Raw genomic sequence first — 27,965 nt, forward strand, 5'->3', positions numbered from 1 at the left:
CCACGTGGCCGCCGGCGGGCGGGGCTGGGCGGTGCCTCTTCTTCCTCCCGCGCGCCCTGCGGAGCCGGAGCTCGAGCTGTGCGGAGCCCCGCTGTGGGCAGGCAGTCCGCAGCTCCTGACCCGACGCGGACCGAGCGCTGGCCTAATATACCCGCCCTCCGCCGCCGTCCCCTCCCGGTAAGTCCGCTACCTCTGGGCCGGCCAGGAGCCGCGGGGAAACTGAGTCCGGGCCATGGGGGCGCTTGGGGCCGGTGAGTGGGGTTGGGGGAGCGGCGTGTGCGCCCGGGGTGGCGCCCAGCATCCCCGCGCGCAGGGCGGCGGGATCCCGGCTCCCGACCGGGGACCCTGAGGGGCCTCGGCCCCGCCGGCTCGCGCCCCACCCCGGACTGCCGGCTCCGGCGCGGAGACGCCGCCCGAGCGAGCGCTGCCCTCGAGTGGTGGGCCGAGGGTCGGCCGGGCCTCCGCCCTGTCCGGTGCGGGCAGAATTTACCCGCCTCGCGGCTACTACATCCTGACTATGAATCAGCCGCAGTTGGGGAAATAAACTTCAACTTCGCGTGGCACCACAAGGCATGCGGCGGCCTGCGGCCCCGCCTGGGCTGCTGGGTCTGTAGCCGCCTGGATGCAGGTGGGCGCACACGGGGCCCTGGCACCCCCATAGGCAGGCCTTGGGGGAGCGAGCCCCCGTCACTGCTCCGGGTTCCTCCAAAATGGGGCTGGTAGTCTGGCCCTGTGCTGCTCCGGTCCCACTCCTGGGCCCCTTTCCTGGGGAGGAACCCGGGAGTGACCATAGCCTCAGGAGGGAATCCGTGCTTCCACAAACCCTGGCTGCTCCTGGGGAGATACGAAGGGAGACTTGTCTGCCTGGCTTCCTGAGCCTCTGTGACCCAGGGCCCCAGGCTGCATGGTGGCCGGCCTCAGTTGTGACCGCAGCTTTAGTGCCCCACCCCAGCTGGACACACACACCAGGAGTCAGAGCAGCTAAGGTGGCCATGACCCTGCCCCAGCTGGGAATCAGGAACAAGGCCAGAGGTCAGGCACACCCATGGAGGAGCTGGAGTCAGGAAGTCCCCTCCCCACCAGCCCCGCCCCCTTCTCCCTCCGGCAGTGGGAGCCGGCCAGGACTCCGGCCTTCTCTGGGCCTCAGCCTCCCCACCTGCACCCTGAAGGGTGGGGACACTTGCTCAGGCGTGAACCTCCTCTGTCGCCCAGCAGTGAAGGAGTTGGGGACCCAGAACAAGGCCCCAGACCCCGTCATGGTGTTTCCCAGGGTGGCGGGCTTTGGGTAGTGCATGTTGCAGCCCTCTTGTAGCAGCTGTGGATGGGAGTTTGGTTCCAGGTCTGGAGTCTGAGACTTCACACTGTCCCCACCCCTCTCCAGGCCGGCATCAACTTTCTGCTCAAAGAGCCAGGGTGGTGCGGTAGGCCCGTCCCGACCACTGCCCAGGCCCCTCCTCCCGTCTCTTCCACAAGAGTTCCCGGCCCCCAGCCCGGGGCTGACAGGTCATCGGGGCGGGTGGGCAGGCGGAGGGGGCACTGCCGGGGGGCGTGAACCCAGGCGACCAGGTGGGGCTGCCCCTCCTGTCACCCATCCAGGCCGCAAGTCCGTTGAGGCTCCGCTCCTTGGCGGCAGAGAGTTAACCGTCAGGTGGGGGCCCCCGCTTTGTGGAGGTGCTGACAGGCTGTCGGAGCTAATTACACACACCCCACATTTGGGACCTGGAAGCTGTACCCTGAATCGATTCCGTTTGCCTTTCCTCAAAGTGCAGTTGTTTTCCAGGTTGGAAAAGTTAGTGGTTTGTGGGACTGCAGGAGGGATGGATGGTAACTGGATGATGATGGGGCGCCGCCCTGGGTGCAGGTGTGACCAGCTGGCCTGGCCTGGACCCTGGCGGGGGGCTTTGCCTGAGGTGAGCTCGAGCCCCTGGCTTTTGAGGGCACCCAGAGGAGGAACCCGGAGGCGAAGTCCCCCCACGGTCTGAGGGTCTGTGGGCTGAATCAGTGAAGGAGAGGGGGACCGAGTGAACTAGCCTGCCGCGTTCCCACCGTGATCTCTGAGCCTCACGCTGTCCCTGGGTAAGGGTGAGCCTTGGGATTCTTGTCTGTTTCACGGGGAAGAGGAGGCTGAGACACGGGGTGGTTCGGTGACAGAACCAGCCCTCCTGGCGAGAGATGTCTGTGAAGCCCCTACTGTGTGCGTCAGCGCTCATGCTCCCCTCCCAGCTGTGGTGGCCAGAGCGTGGCCTCCACCACGCTGGGCATGCGGGAGGTGCTGCCCCGGGGGCTGGGGGAGAACTGGCCGGCCCCCGGGGAGCACTTGGAGGTCAAGGCTCTCCCCCCGCCCCTCATCACCGCCGCAGTTCCCACAGGAAGAGCAAGCACGTGGGTGCAGCAGCCTCTGGGTTCCAGGCCCGATGCCCTAGGATTTAGGAGAGCTTTGTCCTGGCCAAGCAGCGCCCCCCACCCCTGGCCCCCAATGCGGGGAGGGGGTGCCGGCCCACCCTCAGGGCACCCACCTGTGAGTGCAGAGCAGCCAATGCAGACAGACAGCCGCCCTGGAGCCCGGGAGCTGCCGGCCCATCAGGGCGGTGGACCCTCCTGGCCGTGGCTGGGGGCGGGAGGTGCGGAAGCAGTCGCAGGTGGGTGACGGACGGAAAGGCCCCGCTCCCTGCACTGTCTGACACAGAAGGGCCAGGGCCAAGGCCGCCTTCTCCTTCCGCCTGCCCGTCCTGCCCCATCGCAGCGCCCTCCCCCGCCCCATCGCAGCGCCCTCCCCCGCTGCAGCTTTCCCAGCTGCACCTGCTGCGTGCCCTGGGCAGCGGCCCCTGCTCACAGGCTGCCGGAGCACCCTCCGCCTCCCCCCATCCTGTGAGCTGGGCCCAGTGGGAAGGGAGGGGCAGGAAGGAGGAGGGAGGACCACCAGCTCCCGTGAGGTTGTGCCTGGGCCCACCCGCTCGGGAAGGTGGAGGCCTCCCTGGGACGGGGTGCAAGGCCAGCGCGGCTGGAGGCCCGGCTGGCCGGGGCCATTAGCGAAGCCCTCCGTGGGTGGGAGGCACACGCCTGGAGAGGTGGAGGCTGTTTCTGCTTCCTGTTTTGCAGGTGGTGCCACCGAGGCCTAGCATCAAAGGGGAGCGCAGTGGGTCGGGGGCGAGGGGCGGGGCCGGGCCGCCCACTCTGGCCACATCACAGCCCTGGGCCACGGTTTCCCTGCGTTACCTCTGAGACCCCGCTCGGCTGTGTGAGCAGAGGCTGGCCCCAGCCCCCTGCTGTGCCAGACAGTGCTGGTTCCCCCACTCCACACGCGTACACACAGTCCCAGCAGACCCAGCTGGTGGGGCAGGGGCTTCTCCATCCCTGAGCTTGACCTTGGTCCTCACCAAGTGCTGGTGGGTGTGGGCGTGGGTGCCAGCATGGGCCCTGCCCAGCTGGGTGAGAGGGTCTCAGTCTCCCTGTCCGGCCTGGTCCCGGTCCTCTGAGGCCCTGGGATGTGGCCTCGGTGTGCAGCCTGCCTCTCCCACCATCCATGTCCCCGAGCCCGTGTCCCCATTTCTGCTCCAAGTATGTACAGCTCGGCACTGCCGCCTGCGCACCGCAGCCGGGAAACAGACATCTGCTCTTCACCCAGCCCCAGGGTGGGGAGGGGTGCTGCCCGTCCCGCTTCCCGACCTGGCTCCGCCGCCCCACCTGCACAGGTGTGAGTGGCCTGAGAACGCCAGCCCCGCGTGCCCAGGTCGGATGCTGCCCACTTTGGGGACATCATGGCCCCTGCCTGGTGTTTCCAGGCTGTCAACCCAGGGGCTGGGCCAGGCCGTGCAGTGGAGGCAGTGCAGTCGGGGCTGCCTGTGGAAGGCGGCAGAGCGATGGGATGGGCGGCCAGGACAGAGGCCCAGGGGCAGGACCTAGGAGGTCACCTGAGCGGAGGCGGGGAGCCACCTGGGAGGGGCCTCACTGGCCAGGCAGGCCCCGGCGCCTGTGCAGATGGTACTGGCCCAGCCAACCCACGGTCCCTGGACAACAGTCTGGCCATTTTGCAGATGAGAAAACCAAGTCCAGGATGGGCCTGGCCCCTCGGTGTCTGGCAAGGAACAGCACACAGCATCTTGTGCCCAATGCTCAGGATCCCACTTGCCCGGTAGGGCCAGGCTCCTGGCACCGGCTCTCTGGGGTGGGTAGCCCAGGGATGCTGAGCGGGGACTGGAGAAGAGGCACGCTCCATTCCAGCTCAGTGTCGGCCACGGCAGCCTGGCCGAGGCGACGTCACGCACAGTGGACTGGTAGGCAGTGGGGCGCAGCACTTCCTGGCAGTTACTGGCCCGCTCTGCAGGTGGCATCCGTGGGTCTGTCGGCAGACTGGGGTGGGGAGGTGGCACCAACATGCTCACCCCTGTGTGAGGACGGAATCCAGGGCCCGGCGGTCCTGTGTGTTGCCCAAGGGACGCGGCCGGTCAGCAGCAGAGCCTGGCCTCAGCTAGAACTTGAGCTGTTCCCTGCCCCCAGGCCCTGGCTGCAGCCCTTGGCAGCGCCAGGCTGTGCAGGCTGGGCCCCTCCCCGCCACAATCTGCTGCTTTGTTCTCCCTACTCTGGGCAGGCAGCCTGGAATGGGGACGCAGGACAGGCGGGGGTGGGTGGGGGCCCCCTGGGGCAGGCAGTGGGTGGCCTTCATGTCCTCCCCCGAGACCCTGAGGCCTATACAAGCACAGGGCAATCAGGGCTTGAAGCTGGCCTTCTCCTTCCCTTCCCTGGACACCAAGGGTCCTCCTCCCTCCTGGGAGAGGCCTTTGCTGAGGGCAGCAGGAGGCCGGGGCGGGGGGGGGGACACGGGGCTTCCTGGAGGAGGCTGCTCTGAGCTACGTCTGGTCTTGGGGGAGAGAACCCATACAGAGGGGACGCTGGTGGCGAGCCTGAAGTCTGCGTGCGGCCCAGCGGAGCCCTATGGGTGGAAGCTGTGGCCAGACGCCGCCTTGCCACCCGCGGGGCCGCCGAGCTCCCCGCCCTCGCTCACTCCCTAACCGCAGGTCTGCAGCCATCACCTCCCTCAAGTGTTTGCTGTCAGAGCTGACCCAGCTCCAGAGGGCGGCAGTGGCCTCTGTCACCGTTGGCCCCTGAGCCGGTCCCCTCCCTCCCGGCCTGGGATCCCCCAGAACCTGGGCCAGAGCCCTGAGACTGGCAGAGGTGGCCAGGCCCTCTGGGAGCTCCCCATTGGCTCTGCTCGTGTGCAGCTGGGGAGGCCGAGGCCCAGAGACCAGGTGACAGCGGGAGGCGAGGACAGACCCGGTTCCTGTGAGCCCGCAGGGCAGGTGGAAGCGAAAGCCTGGCTTCCTGATGTGGGTACCTCCACCCTTCTGTTCTCTCCCTGCATCCAAGCTGGCTCATCCCCAGGGAACAGGGCTCCCACATTGCCCCCAGGCCCTTCCCAGAAGCCCAGACTCCCACAGTGCCCAGCTCAGGGCTGCACTGCGGGGACCCTCCTCCCGGTGAGCCCAGGGTAGGGCGGCACCCCCCGCCTCCAGCTGGCGTTTCCCATTCACCCGAGTCAGTTCCCTGCCCCAGGGCCTCCCTGTGCGGCTCCTAGCAGCTTCTGCTCCTAAGGAGGAGGCTGTGCGCGGGCCACGTCGGTCAGGACTCCAGCCTGCTCCAGATCCCTGGGCACAGTGGGCCGCCCGGGCCCCCGGCTCTCCTCCACTAGCTAACTGTACAGAAGACGGAGCTCACCCCGGCGACCTGAGCTGGGGGTGGACCTGCTCGACGCCCAGCTCCCTCTGTGAGATGCTGCTGGTCTCCTGCTGTAACTTTGCTTGCTCTGTGCCTTTATAATTACGGAAATGACCATATTCACCGTGGCTGCATCATCTCTTAGCGTTTGGCACGTGTCTTGTGCGACACGTCACATTTCACATGGTTGGAATCCCACACAGTGCGCCTGGCATCCTGGTTGTCATCTCTGGGTTTTAATTCGGTGCTGCCGCGAATGTCTTGGCGCCCACCCACCTCCCAGCGGACCCCTCTGTCCCGCTGCTGGACGCAGTGAGGGCTCCGGAGGCAGGGGCCTCACACCCCATCCTGGAGACGGCATGTGCGGCGGGCGGGAGGGCTCCTTGGACGGGAGACGGGCCAGGGAACCGTGAGGACCCTGCGCACTCCACACCCGGGGACAGGCAGGCGATGGGTGGATGCTCGGTTCCTTCCCCGAGGCCCACTGTGCACAGGACCCCCTACCTGGGGTGAGCCCACAGGGGGTGACCCACACAGTTGAGGCACCCTGAGGGCTCGGGGCCCGGTGCAGATGACACAGGAGCCGAGATCCTGGAAAGGAGGGGCAGCGGCGTCACAGCAGGGCAGGCTCAGCTCCCCCTGCTACCCGGCAGGGCCCGGGCTGCCCCTGAGCTCCAGGAGCTGCCAGGAATGTAATCCAACAGTTGCCAGGCAGTGGAAAAATTTGGGTTCTTGTAGGAGCTAAAAATACAGTGTGGCAGCCCCTGCCTCCAGTTCCGGAACCCCCCTCCTGCTGTTTCACGCCCACCCGGGGGAAGACGAGCTAACTCTTTGCACCCGCACCCGCCCTTGCTGGCTCCGGGCCCAGAAGCACCCCAGCCCCTTTGCTGATGCTGGCAGGGCTGCCCCAAAGCTGTCTCCCCAGCCTCAGGCAGCCAGTCCCCTCCCCGGCACCTTCCTTAGCCCTGGCCCCCGCTCCAGCCCCAGAGCCCCTCCGCCAGCCCTTGTAGGGATTGGGGAACAGAAGGCCTCACCCACCTCCACAAGGTGCCAAGTGCTTAGCCCCGAGTCTGGGCTTCCCCAGCCTACCACGCTGCTCAGAGTCCGATGGATCCGTGCAGGGCTTCCCAGCAGCCGTGCCCAGCACACAGCTCGGTGCCCAGTGCCTGCCTGGACCGGCTCACCCTCTCTGGCTCAGTTTCTCCATCTGCAGGGGCTGGTCTGGTAGGTCTGGGAGGCCAGCTTTGACCCTGCCCCCGCCATACGCGCGCACTCAGTTTGATGACTGCCAAGCAGGGGTGGTGGCTTCCCGAGAGTGCACAGCTGCCCAAGCGTGAGGGTGCCCAGGTGGAGGTGTCAGCATCAGTATGTCAGGCTGGCCAGGTGCGGGAGGAGAGCCAGCTGGGTGTCTGAGGACGTGGCATCTGTGTGGGCTGGGCGAGTGCCCATGAGCAGGACACCCAGATCGGTGGGCTGACCCTAGGAGAGCTCTGAGGGAGAACCTACCTTCTGGAGTCCCCGTCCGAAGGGGAAGGCATGACCCCGTCCATGTGGAAACTCCACGTTAATGGAAGAAAAAAGGTGAACGTTAGAGATCCACGGGCAACATCCCACTAATGTCAGAGCCTCAGGGTCTCTCTGCAGAGGGTCACTGCCCCTGTAGTTTTGGTGCAGGGGTGGGGCGGACTGCTTGGAGGACAAATGGGGGTGCTTCAGTTGCCAAGGGACGGGGGCTGGCCTGAGCCACTTGAACTTGGACCCCTGGGAGCCCCAGGTGGTCGTGTTCTTCTTAAGCCTGCCGGGCTGGCTGCAAAAAAAGGTCTGCCATTCCAAATTCCTGTGCAGGCCCTGCCCTGCCCTGGGCAGGCTGGCCACCCACCTCATCTGCACCACCACACCACCCCCAGCGCCCCCCACCCCCCGCAGAACTGGGAACATTACTGAGCTTCGGCCCCGCCCCCGCCCCGCCCTGACAAGACTATGCTGGGTTGGTCCCCACGGGCCGCCGGGTCTCGGTGCCTGGACTGGCTGTGCCTGGACTGGCTGTGCCGTGGGCCAGGGCTGAGCAGGCCCGAGGGCAGAGAGGCAGGCACCACGGACAGGATGACAGGAGCCGGGAGAGCTCTGCGCGCTCGCTCCGCCCACCGGGTGCAGCGTCTGCACGGAAACCCACTGCAGCCCTCGGAGACACTTCACAGATGGAGAACAGAGGGGCAGAGTAACTCCCCTGGGCGCACAGCCGGTGAGCCCAGGAAGGAGGCACCAGCCTTCCACCACGCTCCCTCCCACGCGGCGTCCCGGGTGTTGTCAGGAAGGGCCGTCCCCACAGCCTGTGCTCCTGGGAGCAAGCAGTAAAGGTTGATTTCCTCCGGTGCTCCCTTTGGAAACGCTCAGCCACCACCCGGATGGGAACAAGCAAAGGCTGTTTATTCCAAGCTGCTGCAGCCAGGGAGTTGTCTGCTGGCTGGTTCCTACAGACATAGAACGTTACATACAGACATACCCGTCTACATGCATATTATATAATATATGTTAATATGTTAAAATATTTTCTGTGTACAGAAAGCTTCTTTACAGGAAAAAGGGGGCCTTGGTCGTGATGGGGGCTGTGGGACTGGGAAGCTGGACGGCCCATAAGACGCGGGGCGTCCACGTGATGGCTGGGGGCACGTCTGTTTTTCCCCAGTTGGAAGCGACGACAAAAACAATGGAAGCCGTGGGTTACTGATCAGGTCCCGGCTGTGGGGGGATGTCACAGGGCGGTTGTAGGGGTTCCTGGGCTGTCGCTAGAGATGGAGGTCTGCCTTCCTGCAGGTCTGGCGCAGAGGGAGCAGGCTGCTTCCTGGGCTGCTTCCTGTGATGGTGGCTGGGTGGCCCGGTCCGGTGGCTGCAGCCGTGGCTCAGAGTTCCATGCTTATATATGGTCTGGTCGTGGTCCATTTATGTATTCAGTTTTTATCCTGAAAACCAGTTGGAACATTTCTAGGAAGATGTCCTTGGCCCGGGGCCTGATGGCCCTGGATGATGGGCCACCTGGTGGGCATCACTGAGGGAGAAAAGCCACCCCACGTAAGCCTCTGGGTCCCTAGCTGAGCTTGCTCTCCCAGCTGGATGCCCTGTGCTCACTGGGCCGTGGCCAGCCGAGCCCTGCACACCGTCGCTGCCCCACACGGCTCCTGGGGCAGAGCTCGGTGCCAGGGCACATGGCATAGGTTCCTTCGTGGACAGGTGGAGGGCAGGGCTGGTCCCCCGCTGTGCTTCCCCTCCTGCAGACCCAGGGCTCCTGTGGGGGGGTCTTTCAGGACAGCGAGCCGGTGGGCCCAGGAATTGGGTGTGGACTGGGAGGATGGTGGCTCTGGTGACACGGCTGCCTCTGCATCCAGGGACCCCTGGGGCTCTTGGCTGGCGAGGACACTTGGAGGCCAGACGCTGGCCTGGGAGGGTTCGCACTCTGTCCACTCAGCCTGTGCCAAGCAGCCAGGGACTCGGGCCAGTGGGGGCGGGGCGGGAGGGGAGGGTCGGTCCCGGGTCCTCCTTAAGCAGCAGCACCCTCGGCGGGTGGCGGTGTGCGCCGAGGTCCGTCTGCCGTGCCCTCCGTGGTGCTGGTGGGAGGGGCCCCCCTCTCCTCCACTGAGAGGCTGCCTGGGAGGGACCAGGGCCACGGCTGGTACCGGGCAGTTCAGGGGTCAGCAGTGATGAGAAGCCAGGAGAGCGTGAGGGCCAGCCGGTGGCGGGGCCCAGAGTCGATGGGCCGAGGCAGCCGGAAGGTCCTGCGAATCTGGGTGAGTGCCTGGGGGTGTGAGGCGGCCGGGCCTGGGAGGGTGCAGTCACGGGGAGAGCTCCGGGTCCTCCAGCCGGCCTGGCCCAGCACAGGACCCAGGCCGTGGGGGCCCCTGGGGGAGGGCTGAGGAGCACCCCGCAGGCCCTTCACCTCCCACCGCTCAGGATGCTGCCAGCGGCCCGACGCTGGTGCAGGTGAGGGAACGGGCTCGGCCAGGGTCTGCTGGGAGGGTCAGGGCTGGGGGTACTTGTGGGTCAGCCCTCTCTCCCCCCAGCCAGGCTGCTTCCTGGAGGGACCCCATGGGTCCCGCAGGGCAGGTGGGCAGGTGGAGGATGAAGGGTGGGGGGAGGATGCTGGACTCCTGGTGCACACAGAGGAGGGGCTGCTGGAACTCCAGGAGGCCTCTGGCTGTTCTCTGTGCTCCGGGCAGGCGGGGGCGAGGCGGGTGGTTCCGGAAGCTCGAGGGAGGAGGCCCGAGACCCTCACCCGGGCGGAGGGGGAGCAGGACCTCCGCGAGTGACAGCCGTGAGCCCCGCCCAGCCTGTCTCCCGTGACTGCAGGTGGCCCCGCGGGCCTCCCCTCTAACTTACCAGGGCCAGCAGCCCTGAGGGTGGCGCTGCCCTGGACATCCAGCATCCCGAGGGCCTCAGGCCGCCCTCCGGGCTCCGACCTCAGCTCTGCCGTTTCCGTCTCGGGGGCCACGGGCACGTGATCTGGTTTCCCAGGGTGCCGCCTCCATGTCCCCTCCTGTGAAGTGGGGGCGCACTGTGCCCGCCTGCCGGGTGGTGGGAGGCCAAGGGCCGGTGTGGGCAGTGCTGGCACCAGGCCCCGGGCATGAGACACAGTGGTGTGGCCGTGCCCTGCCCTGCCCCTGAGGCCTCCCTCCACGCTGTCCTTCTCACACGCTAAATATAAGATCCAAGCCATACATGGTCGCAGAAGAGCCTGGACTGCCCCTGACCTCTGGGGGCCAGTCCCAGGGTCTGTGGTTGGGGACAGCGTCACAGCCCAGGGCCCCAGGGAGAGGGCTCGGTGGGTGTGGTGATGACACAGAGGCACAGCCCGCCTGTCCCGCTGTTCTGTTTTGGGAAGGGCACGTCTGGGGGTCATTCTGGGCTGGGTCACCCGTCGGCCTCCGGGGGATGTTCTCTGGGCGGCGATCATACCTCCTGCAGCTCCATCCGGGTCAGTCTCCCAGAGCCACAGGCCTGGGGACGCTGGTCCTCCACTGCACCCAGATCGACAGAGTGAGACCCACAGAAACGGGGGCCTGGCAGGGCTGCTCCCCACAGGGCCCTGGTCTTGCCCAGAATTGGGTGGGCAGTGGACATGCCCCTTGAGTCAGCCCCCCTCCCCAGGCACATGCCCGATGCTGTGGGCCGGCTAGAAATGACCAGGGTCTGGAATTGTCCCCACCCACCCTATTGTCCCCATCTGATTCTGTCCACTGGGCAGGGGAAGCACCCTGGGGCCAGATGAGGGAGCCCCGGAGACACCATGTTTGCTGCCTCGTCACCGCTGGGCCAGTGGTATTCCTGCCAGTGTAGCCTTCTGGGGTCCTGGCGCCTTCAGTGAGGACAGCGGAGCTGCCTCCCTGGTTGCCAGGATGATCGAGACAGGGATGGGTGTAAGCAGAGCCTGGCACAAGGGAAGCCCGTGGGCAGTGGCAGCCCTGGTGGGACGAGGGTCTGCCTCGTCCCCTGGGCAGGCCTGGGCATCATCAAGAAACGCAGTGAGTCCCCAGTTGGCAGGTGGAGGCTCGGAGCAGGGGACGTTGCCTCCACTGACCAGCCAGGGGCCAAGCTGGGCCGTGGCTCCCCTCTGGGCCCGGGGCCGGGCTCCGGGCTGACACCCCTCTCCTCTGGCCCCACAGTTCTGCAAGATGTCGGTGAAGGAGGGTGCGCAGCGCAAGTGGGCAGCGCTGAAGGAGAAGCTGGGGCCTCAGGACTCGGACCCCACGGAGGCCAACCTGGAGAGCGCTGAGCCCGAGCTGTGCATCCGGCTCCTGCAGATGCCCTCCGTGGTCAACTACTCGGGGCTGCGCAAGCGGCTGGAGAGCAGCGACGGTGGCTGGATGGTGCAGTTCCTGGAGCAGAGTGGCCTGGACCTCCTGCTCGAGGCCCTGGCGCGCCTTTCGGGCCGCGGCGTGGCCCGCATCGCCGACGCCCTGCTGCAGCTCACCTGCATCAGTTGCGTGCGCGCCGTCATGAACTCCCAGGAGGGCATCCAGTACATCCTCAGCAACCAGGCCTACGTGCGCCAGCTCTCCCAGGGTGAGACTCCGGGCTGGGAAAGGCGGTGGGGGGGCTGGGGCACAGGAAGAGAGAGCTTGGCCCGGCAGCCAGGGAGGACTTCCTGGAGGAGGAACCAGTTTCCCATCTTCCCTAAGTCTGAAGCCTCCAGGTCACCTTGGAGCCGTGATCCTCTACCAGCTGCACCTAGTTGCCCACTCTGTTCTGTGACTTTGCCCTGCTTTTCCACCTAGCCCTGTGCTAGTTTGGGCCCTGCCCCCTCCCCAGTCTCTGGCCTCCGGGCCCCCGTCCACACTGTGGCAGCTGGAGTCACCTGGGTCAGAAACACACGTCCACCTGAGGGGCCCGCTTCCACTTCGCCTGGCTCCAAGCTCCTCGGCCTCAGCCAGGCCTCAGCCCTTCAGGTGTGCGGCCCCTGCCAATGGCATCGTTCTCCACCTCCACCCCCCTCCCCGCCCCCATCCCTGCTCGGGCCACCTGGGGCTTCTCCTTCCCCAGCCGCCGGCCCCCAGTCTCCATCCTCCGCTCAGGCTGCTGTGCCCTCCTGTGCCCGCCAAGTCCTGCTCCCCCTTCAAGTTCTGGCTCACTGTCATGTCTTCTAGGAAGTCTCCCTGGACTGCAGCCAGACTTAGTCCTCAGCCCTTGGGAGAGACCGCGAGTGGCCCTTGGTGGACAGTGGTCACCGCGTGCTCTTTGCCTACCAGGCTGCGCTGCTCCCACGATGCTTGGGGCTCCGGGGCGGGCAGGGCCTGTGTGGGCGAGCAAACCAGCGACCACCCGGCCAGGCCCGGCTGTTGCTGTCTGTGGAGTCCTTTGTGCCTTAGTCTCAGCAGGGCCGGCCAAGAGACACCCCCAAAACTTTCCCAGCTCCGGGAATGCAGTGGGAGGCAGGGGTACATGGGGACAAGCAGGCATCGCAGGCTGTGTCTGCCGTAAACACAATTGGTCTAAGTTTGGAGAAAACACGGGCTCAGCCCTGGGAGGGCTGCCAGTGTTGGCCTTGGGCCTGGAGCCCGCAGGGGCCCCCTTAGACCTGAGGGTCAGCGGGAGTCGACCCCGGGTGACTGGGGCCGTGCCTGCCTCCACACCCCTCCCCGTGGTCCCGGGGACGGTGGGCGCATCTGGAGAGGCCAGCGCCTGATGTGGGCGGTGGGCCGATACGGAGCGCCCCTGGCCTCTGCCAGCCGCGTACTTGGCAGCTAAAGTGTGGGAGCCCAGGATGGGCGGCGGGCACAGAGGGGGGAGGGGCGGGAGGGGGAGAAGCCCGGGCTGGGGGTCGGTGGGCCCCTCTGAGAGGCCCCCTGCCCTTGGCAGCCCTGGACACATCCAACGTGATGGTCAAGAAGCAGGTGCTGGAGCTGTTAGCGGCCCTGTGCGTCTACTCGCCCGAGGGCCACGCCCTGACCCTGGACGCCCTGGACCACTACAAGGTGAGCGGTGGGTGGCTGGCGCCTGGGTGGGGCCCGGGGGCACACTGACCGCTGCCCGCCCTGCAGACGGTGTGCAGCCAGCAGTACCGCTTCAGCGTCATCATGAACGAGCTCGCGGACAGCGACAACGTGCCCTACGCGGCCACCCTGCTCAGTGTGGTCAATGCCATCATCCTGGGCCCCGAGGACGTCCGTGCCCGCGCCCAGCTGCGCAGCGAGTTCATCGGTAGCCCCGCCCGGACCTCCGCCACGGGCCCCAGAGGCTCTGCGCGGGCCCGGGAAGCCTGGTGCCTCCCCCTGCTCCCGTCGGTGGACCGAGGGCCTCAGGACCCCTGGACGCTAGCCCTGGAGGGCTCTGTGCAAGGCTGCCGGGCAGTGGAGGGAGGCGGGTCCTCTGACGTCCAGTTCCAGCCCCAGCCCTGTTGGCTGTGCCAGTGACCGTTTACTGGGGACCACTGTGCGTCCAGTGTGGTCTCCCCCGAGAGCCCCATATCCCCAGTGTCCCGAGGGAGCGGGCCGGGTGCTTTGGCTGGTAGGAGTGAGCCCAGGGAAAGGGTGGAGATGAAGGTGTCAAAGGTGCGGGTGACCCAGGGGTTGGCAGCCCGAGCAGCAGCCTCTGAGGCTCACCTGTCCGTTCCCAGGGCTGCAGCTGCTGGACGTTCTGACGCGGCTGCGGTGAGTCCCCACTCTGCTCCCCAGAGCCAGGCCCCCCTTCCCCCTGGGGCCCAAGCAGCACCTCCAGATGGGCAGGGAGGGGGCTTCCTGGAGTAGCCCCAGCAGGCCCACCCCTCCTGGGGCCAGGTCCCAGGGAGAACCCAGCTGGCCATCCCTAGCGCTGCTGGACAGGCCATTAAGCAGAATTTCCCGCCCAGGGGCTCGGGAGCTGCCCCTGGAAACTAAGTTACCAGGTATGGTACAGGACGCCCAGTTAAACTGGATCGTAGGTAGACAACAGATCGCTCTGGTGGTATAAGTATGTCCCGCATGTCGCACGGATGTACTTGTACTAAATGTCGTTCAGTGTTTTACCTAAAATTCAGATTTAAATGGACATCTAGAAACCCGTGTAGCTGAGAACCCCATCCCAGGCCTTATTAGGACCACTCTCCAGGGTGGGGCCTCCACCCCCAGGGAAGTGGGCAGGCGGCGACCCCAGGAGTAGGAGCCCCAGCTGGTGCGACTGGTGCTGCGCCGGCCTCCGGCAGAGGTCTGCTGGGCGCTGAGGTGGCGGCTCGTTGCCCAGGCTGAGGACAGGCCTGTGCTGGGCTTGGTGAACGCACAGCCCCCCGCTCAGGCCAGAGCCCCGTGCCTGCTTGCAGAGGCCGGGGGGACCCCTCAGGGGCAGCCTTGGTGCCGCCCTCCAGCACCCAGAGGAGGGCCTGCCCTCCCTACCGTGCCCCCCGCAGCACGGCCCCTCCGTCTGTCCCTGCGAGTGTGAGAATTCGCGCTTCCTCTCCCGAGGGGCGCGGAGCTGACCGGAGAGGCCGGCCCAACAGACCACGCTGCCCCCAGCTATGGCGGCCACCTGCAGGCCACAGGCCCTGCTCAGGGCTGTCTGCGCGCCTGTCCGGTGGGGGTGAGGCTGGGGGAGCAGCCCGCTGAGCCTGCCTGCCCCCCTCCCACCCTCCCGCCTCAGAGACCTGGAGGACGAGGACCTGCTGATCCAGCTGGAGGCCTTCAGGGAGGCCAAGGCTGAGGACGAGGAGGAGCTGCTGCGGGTCTTCGGGGGCATCGACGTCAGCAGCCACCAGGAGGTCTTCGCCTCCCTCTTCCACAAGGTGGGCCGGGGCGGGCAGCCCCTCCCGGGACTGTCTGGAGGGAGGGGCCAGTGGGCTCAGGGCTGGAAGGGGCCTCGTGTCCTGCCCTGGTCATACCCTGCCCTGCTGGGGCCGGGGGGAGCCACATCCGGAGCTGAGAGGGCCGGGGGGCTGGAGCGAGGCAGAGGCTGGAGCCCGCTGCCTGGGGCTGGGTCTGGGCTGTCCCCGGCCAGAGCCAGGGCCGCAGGACCCAGGAGGACAGGCTGGCTGCACTGTCCTGGGCCCAGCCCACCGGCCACCGTGAGGGGTACCAAGGGGACTTCGGGACCAGCGAGAGTCAGGCGCTGGGTTCTGGTCCAGCTCAGCCGCTCCCTTCACCGAACCCAGCAGCTCTCAGCCAGGGGCCAGCGTCCCCAGGGGCATCCAGAAACATCTGGAGACGTCTGGAGTTGTCACAGCTGAGCAGGGGTGCAACTGGCTTCCAGTGGGTGGAGCCCAGGGATGCTGCTGCACGTCCCACAGTGCACGGACCGCCCCCACACGGTGACCTGACCCCAGGTGTCACCGGCGTTCCCGTCAGGGAACCCTGACTCAGGCGCATCGCCAGGGCCGCTGTGGGGCACAGAGGGGTGACGGGGTGGACGCTCCCCGGGAGGCAAGGGCTGTGACCCCCTACTCCTTGCCCACCCTGCCCAGGTGAGCTGCTCTCCAGTGTCTGCCCACCTGCTGTCTGTGCTGCAGGGCCTCCTGCATCTGGAGCCCACCCTCCGCTCCAGCCAGCTGCTCTGGGAGGCCCTGGAGAGCCTGGTGAACCGGGCCGTGCTCCTGGCCAGTGACAGTGAGTGGGTGGGATGGGGTGGGGGCTGGGGCCCCGTGCCCTTAGCCCCCGTCCGCGTCCCCCTCCCTGACCCCAGCCCGGTGGGCAGACCCTGGGTTCTTAGCCTGTGGGGGGAGGGGGCCAGCCTCGGTCCTTAACCCGCCCCTGCCTGAGGGAGGGGGCCGCCCCTTTCCGGATGCCCCCTACCCTGACCTGGCTGTCCCCACCCCAGCCCAGGAGTGCACCCTGGAGGAGATGGTCGAGCGGCTCCTGTCCATCAAGGGGCGGCCCCGCCTGCACTCCCTGGACAAGGCCCACAAGGGCGTCCAGGTCAACCTCAGCCAGAATCGAAGGGGCAACTCCCCCCAGAACACCGGTGCCCCGACAGTGGGTGTCGGGGGCCAGCAGCCAGCGGCAGCCCTCGCTGGCCTGCACGTTGCCAGCGTCCAGGGCGAGAGTGGCAGGATGGCACCGCAGCCCACAACCCCGGAGCAGCTGGAGCCCACCCCGCCCCCAGCTGCACCCCCCCTGCCTGGCACCGCAACCTGTCCCCCGCCCCCACCCCCCCCACCTCCTCCACCCCCGCCCCTGCCGAGCCTGGGGACCGCGTTCCCTTCACCCCCACCTCCCCCACTGCCTGGCCCTAGTGGGACCATACCCCCCCCGCCTCCACCCCCAGGCTTGGGGTGCCCGCCCCCACCCCCGCCCCTGCCGGGCACCTCCGGGCCCCCTGCAGCGGACGGCATGGAGGAGATCACCGTGAGCCACAACCTGGGCTCCGCCTGGGTCCCCAGCCACCGGCGGGTGCACCCCCCCACCCTGCGCATGAAGAAGCTGAATTGGCAGAAGCTGCCGTCCAGCGTGGCCCGAGGTGAGTCCAAGCCCCCAGGTGGCTTCCCTCTGAGGGCAGGGGCTTGGCTGCCATGGGGGGCAGCCGGGGCAGGAATAGGTCAGGGGTCACCTCTAAGGCCCCTCTCCTCCCCCAGCTGCAGGCCAGTGTGTGTCTCTGATGCCGCCCATGGGCTGAGGGTGCTGATGGCTCAGAGAAGGTCAAGGCCAAGGCTGGCTAGAGGCCAGGTCACCAGCCAGCCTGGACGCAGGCCCCCCCGTGCAGCCACACCCACATAACGTGGCATGACATCAGCTGGAGGGCTTCCTTTGCCAGGCAGTTATTAAGTGCCTGCTGTGTGCTTGCCCTGGGCTGGGCCCCAGGCAGGGCACCCCTGCCAGCCCTCCAAGGCCCGGGCCACCTGCACCCCAGACTCCCGGAGTAGGTGTGAGCCTGACTGGCAGCCCCCTTGCCCGCAGAGTGCAGCTCTATGTGGGCGTCACTGAGCAGCCCGGACGCTGAGGTGGTGGAGCCTGACTTCTCCAGCATCGAGCGGCTCTTCTCCTTCCCCGTGGCCAAGCCCAAGGAACAAGCAGTGGCCCCAGCCAGGAAGGAGCCCAAGGAGGTAGGGCCGGGGCCAGGGGCTTAGATAGGGCTCCGTGGCTGCCCTCCAGGTACTGATGGGTCACGGATGTTTTCCAGATCACTTTTCTGGACTCCAAGAAGAGTCTGAACCTCAACATCTTCCTGAAGCAGTTTAAATGGTGAGCTGCGAGGATCTGAGAACAGCTGGTGTCGCAGAGCCGGCCCCTCCCGCCAAGCCCCGGTCACACTCCCAGGCCCCGCCTGACCCGCTCCACATCTTGGGCTCAGCAGTGCCCTCTGTAGGCCACCCTGGGAAGTTCACATTCCCATCCCTGGGGCTAGAGATGGCAGGGTAACAGCCACAGAGGACCCCAGCTGGGGGCTCTGGAGACCACCAGGCCAGACTCCCTGGGGAAAATGAGACCCAGAGAGTGGTGGGGACCCCTTAAGCCACAGACAGGCAGTGGCCAAGCCAGGCTGAGGATGTGGCCCAGCCTCCCAGCCCTTGAGCCCTTCCCTGCAGCAGGTGTCGTACCCGGGAGCTCACTGGGTACCGTCCTGAGCAGCCCCCTGGAAGGAGGAGGAAGAGGGTGCTCTGGCAGATGGGGAGTGTTCCATTCAGCCACCAGCCTCATTACTGTGTGACCCCAGGCAGGTGGCTTGCCTTCTCTGTGCCCCGCAGCCCTGGCCCCTGCGACCTCCTAGGTGTGGGAGGCAACCCGGGTATGACCAGCAGAGGTGTCGTGGGCCGAGGGCCGTCCCAGGCTGGCAGGGTCCCGAGGAGGCCAAGTGGGGTGCTTCGTGCGACCACCCCTGTCCTCTCACCCCTCCAGCTCCAACGAGGAGGTCACCGCTATGATCCGGGCTGGGGACACCACCAAGTTTGACGTGGAGGTCCTCAAGCAGCTCCGCAAGCTCCTTCCCGAGAAGCACGAGGTGAGTGGGCCCAAGAGGTGTGCGTTGGGGGAGCCCAAGGGGCCTGCAGCTCCACCCAGGGCTGTGCCTGGTGAGCGGGCACCTCAGCGAGCCGCCGCAGGCCTCCTGGGTGAGCACGCGTGGGCCTCCTGTTGCAGATTGAACACCTGCGCTCCTTCACAGAGGATCGGGCCAGGCTGGCCAGCGCCGACCAGTTCTACCTACTCCTGCTGGATATCCCCTGGTGAGCTTGGCAGCCCCGGACCCAAGGGCCTGCCCATGGGGCGGGAGCTGGGCCCAGACCCAGAGGAGAGAGCAGGGCTGTGTAGACCCGTCCCCAGGGTTCCACGAAGAGCGGTACAGATAGCACTGGTGCTGCCCCTAGCCGTGGGGCCCTTGGAGGGGACGCTGTGGGCTGGGGCCTTCCTCCAGGCTGGCGACGGCATTGGGGGTGGGCAGTGGGCAGGGCTGTGTGGCCTCCAGCAGGCAGGCCCGGGCCCCCCTGTGTGACCCCCGGGAAGGCCTCTGTTCTAGGAGGGAGGGGTGCCCCATGGGGGAGCGCCGGCCCTCGTCTTCGGCAGCCAGGGGCTTGTCCGGAGCGCCCTTCCCAGGCCCACGCCAGGCCTGCTGCATCCCACCTGGGGCCCGGCCGGGAAAGGTGCATGCTGAACGGGGCCAGACCGTGGGACCACGCCCACCAGCTCTGTGCCGAGAGGACCCTTCGGGCCCAGGGCAAGTGGGTGGAGGCCCCCGGGTCCTGAGCTCCCGCTCTGCCGCTCCAGCTACCAGCTCCGGGTCGAGTGCATGCTGCTGTGTGAGGAGACGGCTGTTGTGCTGGACATGGTGCGGCCCAAGGCCCAGCTGCTGCTTGCCGCCTGCGAGGGTGAGTGCGGCACCCGGCTGGGGGCGGGCAGGCCGTGGAGGGCGCCCCTCGGACCGTGGAGGCCGCCCCTCGGACCGCGGAGGCCGCCCCTCGGACCGCGGAGGCGCCTGGGTGTGCTAACCTTCCCCTCCCTGTAGACCACCGCCCCGTCCTGAAGCCTGAGCCGTGCACGCACTCACGCGTGCCCACGCCGACACACGTACACGCACACACACGCACACCGCTTTCCCTGAGCGAGGAGTCCCCAGCCACCGGGCAGGGACACGGACGGGCCTGACCACCGAGGCGTGGCTCCGTTCCGCTGGGGTCGCACGCCGGGTGGGGATGTCCCCTGTCGCCTTGGCCACAGACGGAGAGCCAGGGTGGCTGCAGGTTCCAGAAGGTTGCCCTCAGTGTCCTCGCCCCCAGAACGGGCAGTGGTCACCTGCCCCCGGGGGCGTGAGGTTCAGTGAGCGCCTATGTCGCTCCTGCTTCCGGAGCCTCCAGGCTCTCTTTCGGTCAGGGTTCCGCTGCCCTGCCCGCTCCGTCGTGCCCTGGAGCCTAGCGGGGAGGCGGGGGGTGGGGTAGGGTGCGGGGAGCGGGTGCGGGAGGCAGTGAAGGGACGCCGTCCTGCAGGCCTGCTCGCCAGCCACCGGCTGCCCGTCTTCTGCCTGCTGATCCTGAAAATCGGGAACTTCCTCAACTACGTGAGTGAGCAGCACGGAGCCCGCCCTTGCTCCCTGATCCCCGCCGGGCCCCTGGCCGGGCTGAGAGGCTCACTTCCCACCCTCGCAGGGCAGCCACACCGGGGACGCTGACGGCTTCAAGATGAGCACGCTGCTGAAGCTCACAGAGACCAAGGCCCAGCAGAGCCGCGTCACACTGCTGCACCACGTGCTGGAGGTGCCCGCGGGCCTGGGGGGCCTTCAGGGTGGCGCCCACGCCCCACTCTGCTCGCAGCCCCTCTGGGCTCCCATCCGAGCCCCTGGTCTCCCCTTCACACCACTGCACCCCCCGCAGTCCTCACCCACTCCAACTGGCCTCCGTCCCTCCCCAGACCCCAAGGAGAGCAAAACTAGCAGAATCCGGCCAGGCCCGAGGGAAGGCCTTGGAGGCCCAGGGTGCCGAGGGCTTTCCGAGGGCCCTGAACCACAGCTACTGAGGGTGGGGGGTTGCAGGGTGGCCTCAGCGGGTCTCACTGGACACGTCGTGTTGCAGGAGGTGGAGGAGAGCCATCCGGACCTCCTGCAGCTGCCCCAGGACCTGGAGCCGCCCTCCCGAGCGGCAGGGTAGGTACCTCCTGCCCTGCCCCCCCACCGCCCGCTCCCCGGCCAGTGGGGCGGCTGGGCTAGGCTGGGTCGCACGTTGCGGCACCACCCCGGGCCCCCAGGATCTGCTGCCTGATAGACACTCACTCTCACCCTGGGCAAGACCTCGCATCCACCGTGGCCTGTGGCCATGTGACCTAGAGGAAGAAGCTGAGGCCTGGGGTGTTGGGGAACGGCCTGGGTACGCTCACGCCAGGGGCTGGTCTAACGCACCCTCTTCAAGAGGTTAACCTTCAAGACGAGGCCGTGCCACCCCCTTGTACAAGGAGGGAAGCTGAGGCCTGGGGAAGCAGGGCCGGGTCCATGGGGTCACATAGCCCAGGTGCAGCTCTGGGAAGGCAGCCCGGGCCATCCACCTCCAGGGTCCACACTCGCAGCACAGGCCCTGCCTGGCACCACGCCACTGTGGAAGGTCCTCTGGTCGTGGCGCTGCTGAGCCTTGTGGAGGGTCAGGCGAGGAGAACAGGCTGGTCCGCGGGGGTCACTGTCCTGACAGCGCAGCACTTGCTAGGGTGGGCCCTTCATCCCAGCACCACTCAGCCCATCTGAAAGCTCTGGCGTGTTTCTGGCAGCCAGTGGGTGTGCAGTCCGGGGGTCCCCACTGTCCCTAAGTGTGTGCACTCTGGGGTCCCCCCGTCCCTGAGGCTGTGCAGTCCGGGGGTCCCCGCTGTCCCTAAGTGTGTGCACTCTGGGGTCCCCCCGTCCCTGAGGCTGTGCAGTCCGGGGGTCCCCACTGTCCCTAAGGCTGTGCAGTCCTGGGGTCCCCGCTGTCCCTAAGGGTGTGCAGCCTGGGGTCCCCACTGTCCCTTAGGGTGTGCAGTCTGGGGTCCCCGCTGTCCCTGAGGCTGTGCAGTCCAGGGGTCTCCCGTTGTCCCAGCAAGCCTGGACACCAGCTGTCACCTGACCTTACCAGCCCTCTGGCACCTTCAGGATAAACCTTGAGATCATCCACTCGGAGTGCAGTACTAACCTGAAGAAGCTTCTGGAGATGGAACAGAAGGTGTCTTCCTCCATCCCAGAGGTGCAGGAGCAGTACTCCCAGCGCCTCCAGGCAAGTGCTGGGCGGGTGGGGCCCTGGGCAGGGAGCGGCTGCCCAGTGGTCTCTGGGGAGGTGGGCCCCTCCAGTGTTGGGGAGTCTGTCAGACCTGGGGTCCGTAAGGTAGGCTGGCGAGTTGGGCGGGGGGCAGGTGAGCGTGGGGAGGAGAGAACCAGAGTGAGAGACACCCCACCTCCCCGGGAGGGCGGCCCCCTGTTCTGATCCCTGATCCTGCAGCTGCAGTGCTCAGACCCTCGGTCCTGCTCAGAGACCACAGTACCTGCAGGGCCTGTGCCGGTGGCCATCCTCCTGCGGCCATGGGCCCCACCACGCCCTCCCTGGGGCTCCAGCCTGGGCATCTCCTTATGACAGCAGGTGGTGCCCTGCGTGTGCCCCCTCAGGGCCATGACCCTGCCCCTGTGCCCCCAGGCCGGCATCACGGCCTCCCAGGAGGTGGAGGAGGTGTTCCAGGCCATCAAGCAGAAGCAGCTGGAGCTGGCCGCCTACCTGTGTGAGGATGCCCAGCAGCTGTCCCTGGAGGAAACGCTCAGCACCATGAAGGCCTTCCGGGACCTCTTCACCCGCGCCCTGAAGGTGGGCCCCCGCCGTTGCCGGTAGGGCGGGCGGAACGGGGTGATGGGGGGCCGGGCTCACCGGCCGCGTCTGTCCTGCAGGAGAACAAGGACCGGAAGGAGCGGGCGGCCAGGGCTGAGAGGAGGAAGCAGCAGCTGGCGGAGGAGGACGAGGCCCGGAGGCTGCGGGGCGAGGGTGGGAAGCCTGGTGAGGCTGTGCCCGGGGCAGTGGGGACGGGCCACGGGGGAGTGGGGGTGGGGGCACCGTGTCTGGGCCGTGGCCACTCCTCCTTCCCTGGAAGCCTTGCAGCACTACCTCCCCTCCTCTGGGGCGATTCCCCGGGTGGGCTCCAGGGACCCTCTGAGCTGCGTCTCTGGGCTTCTCAGTCAGGCAGGGAGGCGGGAAGCAGGAGGAGGTGTGTGTCATCGATGCCTTGCTGGCTGACATCAGGAAGGGCTTCCAGCTGCGCAAGACGGCCCGTGGCCGAGGGGACACGGCCGCAGACCCTCCGAGGAACAAGGCACCTGGTGAGACCCTCCCGCACCTTGCCGTCACCATTTGCTTCCCGCCACCCCCACGCTATGCCATCCTTGCAGCCCAGCACCTCCCTTCCTCCAAGAAGCCCTCCTTGATTTCACAGGAGAGCCCGCTCCTCTCCCCTGCTGCCCTGAGATAAGGGCCAGCCCACCCCCACTATGCTTCCGCATGTCTCTGCTGCAAGAGGGCTCCTCGGCTGGTGTGACGGCCGCCCGTCCAGCCCCCAGGCCGGCAGAAGAGTCGGGCCAGTGGGCCCGCTGACAGATGCCCTGGGACTCAGAGGGGCTCTGTGGTGGTGGAGGAGGCAGGCATGAGGCCCTGGGGTGGGACTCTCCACTCCTGAGGGGGCTGCCTTGGACTCCTTGGGGACTCTGGGGCAGGGGTGACATGTGCCATCACCTCGGGGCCCAGCGTCCCTTGCTCTCCCCCACTGTGGACAGACCGTGGACATCAAGGCCCAGGCCTGCCCTGTGGGAACCCACACTCGGCCACCAGGAAAAGCTTCCCGGGGAGGGGGCTTTGCAGGGTGGCTGGTATTCGACTTGGGCAGGCCCTGGGGATCGGGATCCCTGACGGGCCCCTGCCCCCCACTGATGTGTACTCCATCCACAGTGGCCACCAGGGACCCCGGGGGAGGCACCAGCCTCCCCACATCTGAGCCTGGTCTCGACGCCGCAGCGGCCAAGGAGCCCCGCGGCTGGGGTCTCGCGGATGCCACCCCCAACAGCCCCCAGCCCACTGGAGACTCAGCAGATACGGGTGGTCCTGGGTCCCTGGAGAGGCGTTCTTCTTGGTACATGGATGCCAGTGATGTCCTGGCCACCGAGGAGCCCCTGGCCCCCCAGCCCTCTGCAGGTGCCTGGCCATTGGTGCTGGGAGACACTCAGGCCCTGAAGCCCCTCAGCTTCTCCAGTGACAAGCCCTCCAAAGCAACGGGTTTGAGCCAAGACACCGAGGAACCCACGGCCCCTCCGGGCGCCTGCCAGGCCGAGGCTGACACCACAAGCGAGGGCATGGACGACGCAGCTGCCCACGGCCGCGGTGCTGGCCTCCCTGGTGCAGGCTGTGGTGGGGACGGAGACGAAGATGAGGAGCACACAGCCCCAGACTCCGCTCTGGACACCTCCCTGGACAGGTCCTTCTCCGAGGATGCCGTGACTGACTCATCAGGGTCTGGCACCCTCCCCAGGGCCCAGGGCCGGACGTCAAAGGGCACAGGCAAGCGAAGGAAGAAGCGCCCCTCCAGGAGCCAGGAAGGTAACTTGGGGCTCCCCCCTCCCTCCTTATACCCCGAGCAGGGGTTCCGGGCGAGCGAGTTGGCAGGGCTCGGGGCATTGGCGTGTGGTTGGAGCTCATTCGTCACACGCCAGGGCCCTGGAGCTCTCCTTGCGGCCGGCCGCTGCCACCCCTGCCCCCCGAGCGTGGGCGATTCCCGGGGCATCTCCGTGTCCTGCCAGAGAGGAGGTGGCAGCGCCTCTGCACCGGGAGGGGCAGCCTTGGGGGGCACCTCCAAGCCGCCACACCTCTAACCCACCGACCCCTGCCTTACGTAGGCCACCTCCAGCAGGGTGCGGCGAGGGGCCTGGGGCGCAGCTGTGTTTCAGCTCAGCATCCACGCTCTGAGTTCAGGGTCGCTCGTGAGGGGCGAGCTGTTGAGCGTGTTTCTTTTATTTGGAAGCAGAGGTTGCCCTTGACCCTGACGATAATAAAACAAAAAGACTCTGTGTGATCCAGTAAGGTACGTACCAGCCTGGCTCGCAGCACTAACGGTGGCGGCAGAGGCAGGGCCCGCGCCCGGCCCTCCTGGGCACTAACCCAGCTCCCCCTGCCCTGCAGCCAGCGTCCCCCGGGCCGTGGGGGTGGGGCCCTCCTGGTGCCCGGCTTCCCCTCCCTCTCGGAGGAGGGCTGGAGCCGTGCCTCGCCTAGTTGGGAGAGGTGCGGCCTCAGAGCCTCCCCCGGGCCGACGGGGTGGACAGGGCCAGCCGGGGTGCCCTCGGGGAGCAGGGCTCCAGGGCCCGGAGGGTGGGGATGGCGTGGCCCTTGGCCCGGCCGGGCAGGCTGAGGTCGCCTTGCCGGAGCCTCGTGCTCACTCCCGGCCCCCAGCCTTCGTTTCCCCCGAGTCTGTCCACAGGGCACCCGGCCCTCCTCTGGCCCTGGCTCCAGCCACACACGTCCCCAGGGAGGCTGTGAGGGACAGGGAAGACCCTGGAGGCCGCTGCCAGGGACAGGCAGGCCACTGGCCCCTGTGGGGATGCACAGGCGTCCTCTCCCTGGAGGCAGTGGGTGGGTCTGTGGGCACCTCCTGGGACCCCCGCGAGGGGGTGGGACAGTCAGGGTCTTTGACGAGGCTCACAGCTGCAACCAGAGTGACGGGCCTGGGTCCCCACGGCGTCCTGGCCTGTGCTGTGGGCCGTGATCTGGTGCAGGGCCCCGGAGCCCCGCCCGGGTGGCAGCTCTGTGGGGGGCGCCCTCTGTTCCTCACGCATCTCCTGCCCGATGTGCCCGGGGCTTGGACAGGGCTTCGAGGTGAGGTCGGGGCGCTGCCCAGTGCAGCTGTGACCCAGGCCATCCTCACTGCCGGGCTCAGCCTTCACCCTGCGCTGCGGGGCTTTGCCCCCCCGGGGGTTCTGAGCTGGGCTCTCTGCTTTCACGAGGGCACCCGCCTGTCCCTCGGGGCCAGGATTTGTCCTTGCAGCCCCAGCTGCTGGCCCTAGGTGTGGGGGACATTGGAGTGTGCAGTCCGTGGGTTCGGGGACAGCAACCATGTGTGGCCACTGTCTGGTGAAAGACCGCTGTGCCCAGTGCAGGGTCTGTGCTCCCCGAGTTCCCCCCCGGCCCACCCCCGGCTAGGCCTGGGGCTCCCAGTCTGCAGGCTCATGGGCCCCGTCATCCCAGTATTAGGACAGGAGGAAGAACCCCTACCCTCCTTGTCTCCCCAACTTCTTATTTGGAAAAAACCTTCAACTTGACAGGACATTTGCGAGGAGGTCCCAATGAACACCACCTGCCCTTTACCCTGAAATTACAAAAATGTGGAAAACATAGAATTGTTGACATCTGCTGCATTGCTCCCCCAACCCCCTGCAGCTTTCTGGACCGATTTGAGAGTTGCTTACAGCCATCAGGATACTTTGTGCTGGGGTTTGTCCCCGGGGCCCCCACGTCAGGGCCATTCTCCTGCACACCCGGACACCGAGCTGTTTTTACCCGCATCCCCGGCCGGGGTGACCCCTGGTCCCAGTCTACCTGTCGTAGTCGTTGCTTTGCTTTTCGGGAAACACAGTCCTGCCCAGGACCACACGTCCAGCCCCTTGTGTCTTGCGTAACACCCAAGACACGAAGTCACTTCGGAGGTGTCCTGTTTGTCCCCCACCTGGGTCCAGGTTGCGTTTAGGGCAGGAATCCTACACCCATGACGTGAGTCCTCCCCCAGAGCATCGCGGGAGGGGCTCAGGGGCCCGTTGGTCCCGGTGTCGGTGGCATTGATGCCGACCCAGATGTGTTGTGGTGGTGATTCTGGCAGAGCCCCGCTGCACAAGTGCTGTTTTCACTCTGATTAGCAAGCAGCAGGTGGGGGACGCCCGGAGGGACGGCTCCCAGTCTGCAGCAGCGTTTCTGTTCTGTCGTGCCTTCCACAAACGTCTCTTCTGCCACCTTTCAATCGTGCAAGTGTCGAGTGTGGGTGGTCTGTTCCGTTCTCTGCTGCGATGCTCCCGTGGCCACGGGAAGAGTGGGAGGAGTGGCGTCAGGGCGCCTCCGCCGGCTCCTCTGGTCCTTTCCTGGGTGCAGCCCCGCCCCCGCTCCCTCTGCCCGCCCGGGCCCCGGGCCCGCCTGACTGTCCCTCCGGGGCCTGCAGCGGGGCCGGGGCTGGAGCCACAGTGTGGGTGACTCTGACCCTCTGCTTCTGCCCTGCTCGTCTTCCTGGCCCATCTCTTGAGCTCTGGTCCTCAAGCCCCACGCTGCCGCCTGGCTCCGGGCTGCCATGGGCGCAGGGCATCTGGGGGCAATAGCCGGGCGAGGGCCCCTGGACGAGAGAGCACGGAGGGCACTGGGTGGGCACAGGGCCGGCCTGGGGCAGGAGCCATAGGTGTAGGGCCCGGTGCCCTGAGGACGGAGCTGCAGAAAGACACAGCAGGAGATGTCCACATGAGGGGCCAGTGGGGAAGTGACTGGGGCCTCCAGGGAGAGCTGGTGACAGTGGGGACCCGTGAGTATAGACGGAGTGAGACCTGGGGAGACCCTGCCCGCCTGGTGATGAAATGTGCTTTGTGAAACCCAGTCTGGACAGGTGGACGAGCCATCTTGCCAGGGGTCAGCTGGCACCTGCTTCCTGTGTGAGGCTCGCTTCTCCAGAGACAGGGCCTGCCGTCCGAGTGGACCTGGGGACACGCGGTGCAGCCCACTGGGCAGGGTTCACCAGGGGGCAGCAGGAGCCTGGGGACCTGAGGCGGGCCCCCTGCCACTGCCCACAGCAAGGCTGCTCCTGACCGAGTGCTTTCCTCTCGCTCCCCGCAGGCCTCAGGCCCCGGCCCAGAGCCAAGTGAGAGGACCCACAGCAGGACCGCCTGACGTGCTGCCAAGAGGGGCTCCTCCGGGGCCAGGCTGGGACCGGCCCCCGGGAAACCAAAACTGTGTGCCTTACCCAGCCAGTGCCGCGGTCTCCCGGAGCCCTGGCAGGGGCTTGCGGCTGGGACCCCAGCAGGCACTGGGGCCCGGCCCGCCTGGCGCCTTCCTGGCCTGCCTGAATGCCCCCAGCCCCTCGCGGTTTGCTTTCCAAACGCCGATGCCCAGCCCCGACCCCACACCGCATGCACCACGGCGCCCGCCCGCAGCCTGCAGGGGGCAGGGTCAGGTGGCTGCGGGCCCGGGCACCACTGAGCTTGTGACCTGGCACCCAGCTGCTTCTGGGGACAGGCCCTCACAGACCCCCTCCCCCTGAAGCTGCGGTTAGCCGAGGCGGCGGGGGGCGCTGGAGCCCCGGCGCCACAGCTCATCCCGCGAGCCCACTCAGTTGATCTGAAGCAGTCGTGTTTAACTGAAATGGGATTGTTTATGCGTTTCTACAGTTCTGTGGTGGTCCAGTTGGGGATAGGTGGGTGAGAGGACCCCAGGGCCTTTGGGTAGAGGCAGGTTGTCTGACAGTGCATGGGAGGGCCAGCGTCCCTCTCCTCAGAAGGGGAGGGACCCCATGGAGTTGACACGCATCCTAGCATCTCCAGCCCTGAGGTAGGGAGGGGTCTGCCCTTGTGGCCACAGCCAGGACCTGGTCCCCTCATCGACAACACAGCCCGCCCTGCGAGCTGCTGCTCCCACCTCCAGACCCGGCTGGGCTGAGGGGAGGCTGGGATCCAGGCCTAGGGGACCGGACGGATCTAGCCAGAGGGGCTGCCGCCTCTTGTCTCTGACCTCGTCCCGTGGGCCCCCTGCCTGCACTGCACCCTCGCCCACCCCCATCCCCCCCCACCCCCCGCTGTGTGCTGCTGAGACTGGAGGAACTTTGGCCAATAAAGAGCAAAGCTTGCCCAGCACGTGACTACATTGTATTCAGAAG

The 27,965-nt window shown here is 67.1% G+C and overlaps 1 protein-coding gene across 3 annotated transcripts; it reads left to right on the plus strand.

The window, feature by feature from the left end:
• Positions 1–12: 12 nt before the first annotated feature.
• Positions 13–27,939, plus strand: INF2 (inverted formin 2). 3 transcript variants are annotated; one of them, XM_081230357.1, is made up of 23 exons: positions 15–177; positions 11,367–11,766; positions 13,060–13,175; positions 13,242–13,401; positions 13,817–13,850; positions 14,812–14,953; positions 15,629–15,770; positions 15,982–16,620; positions 17,058–17,203; positions 17,281–17,342; positions 17,997–18,099; positions 18,237–18,322; positions 18,861–18,961; positions 19,577–19,647; positions 19,736–19,843; positions 20,159–20,229; positions 21,199–21,319; positions 21,734–21,898; positions 21,979–22,084; positions 22,264–22,404; positions 23,027–23,671; positions 24,096–24,152; positions 26,930–27,939. In XM_081230357.1, the coding sequence occupies exons 2-22, from the start codon at positions 11,376–11,378 to the stop codon at positions 24,149–24,151; spliced, it is 3,606 nt and encodes a 1,201-aa protein (XP_081086483.1). In that variant the 5' UTR covers positions 15–177; positions 11,367–11,375; the 3' UTR covers position 24,152; positions 26,930–27,939. The 3 variants fall into 3 exon arrangements, with proteins under 3 accessions (XP_081086484.1, XP_081086483.1, XP_081086485.1); XM_081230359.1 differs by lacking the exon at positions 24,096–24,152; XM_081230358.1 differs by lacking the exons at positions 24,096–24,152; positions 26,930–27,939 and having other exon boundaries at positions 13–177; positions 22,268–22,404; positions 23,027–23,450.
• The last annotated feature ends 26 nt before the right edge of the window (positions 27,940–27,965 follow it).

Source organism: Mesoplodon bidens, assembly GCF_964165515.1.
Source record: "Mesoplodon bidens genome assembly, chromosome: 3".
In the NCBI taxonomy this organism is placed as follows: domain Eukaryota; kingdom Metazoa; phylum Chordata; class Mammalia; order Artiodactyla; family Ziphiidae; genus Mesoplodon; species Mesoplodon bidens.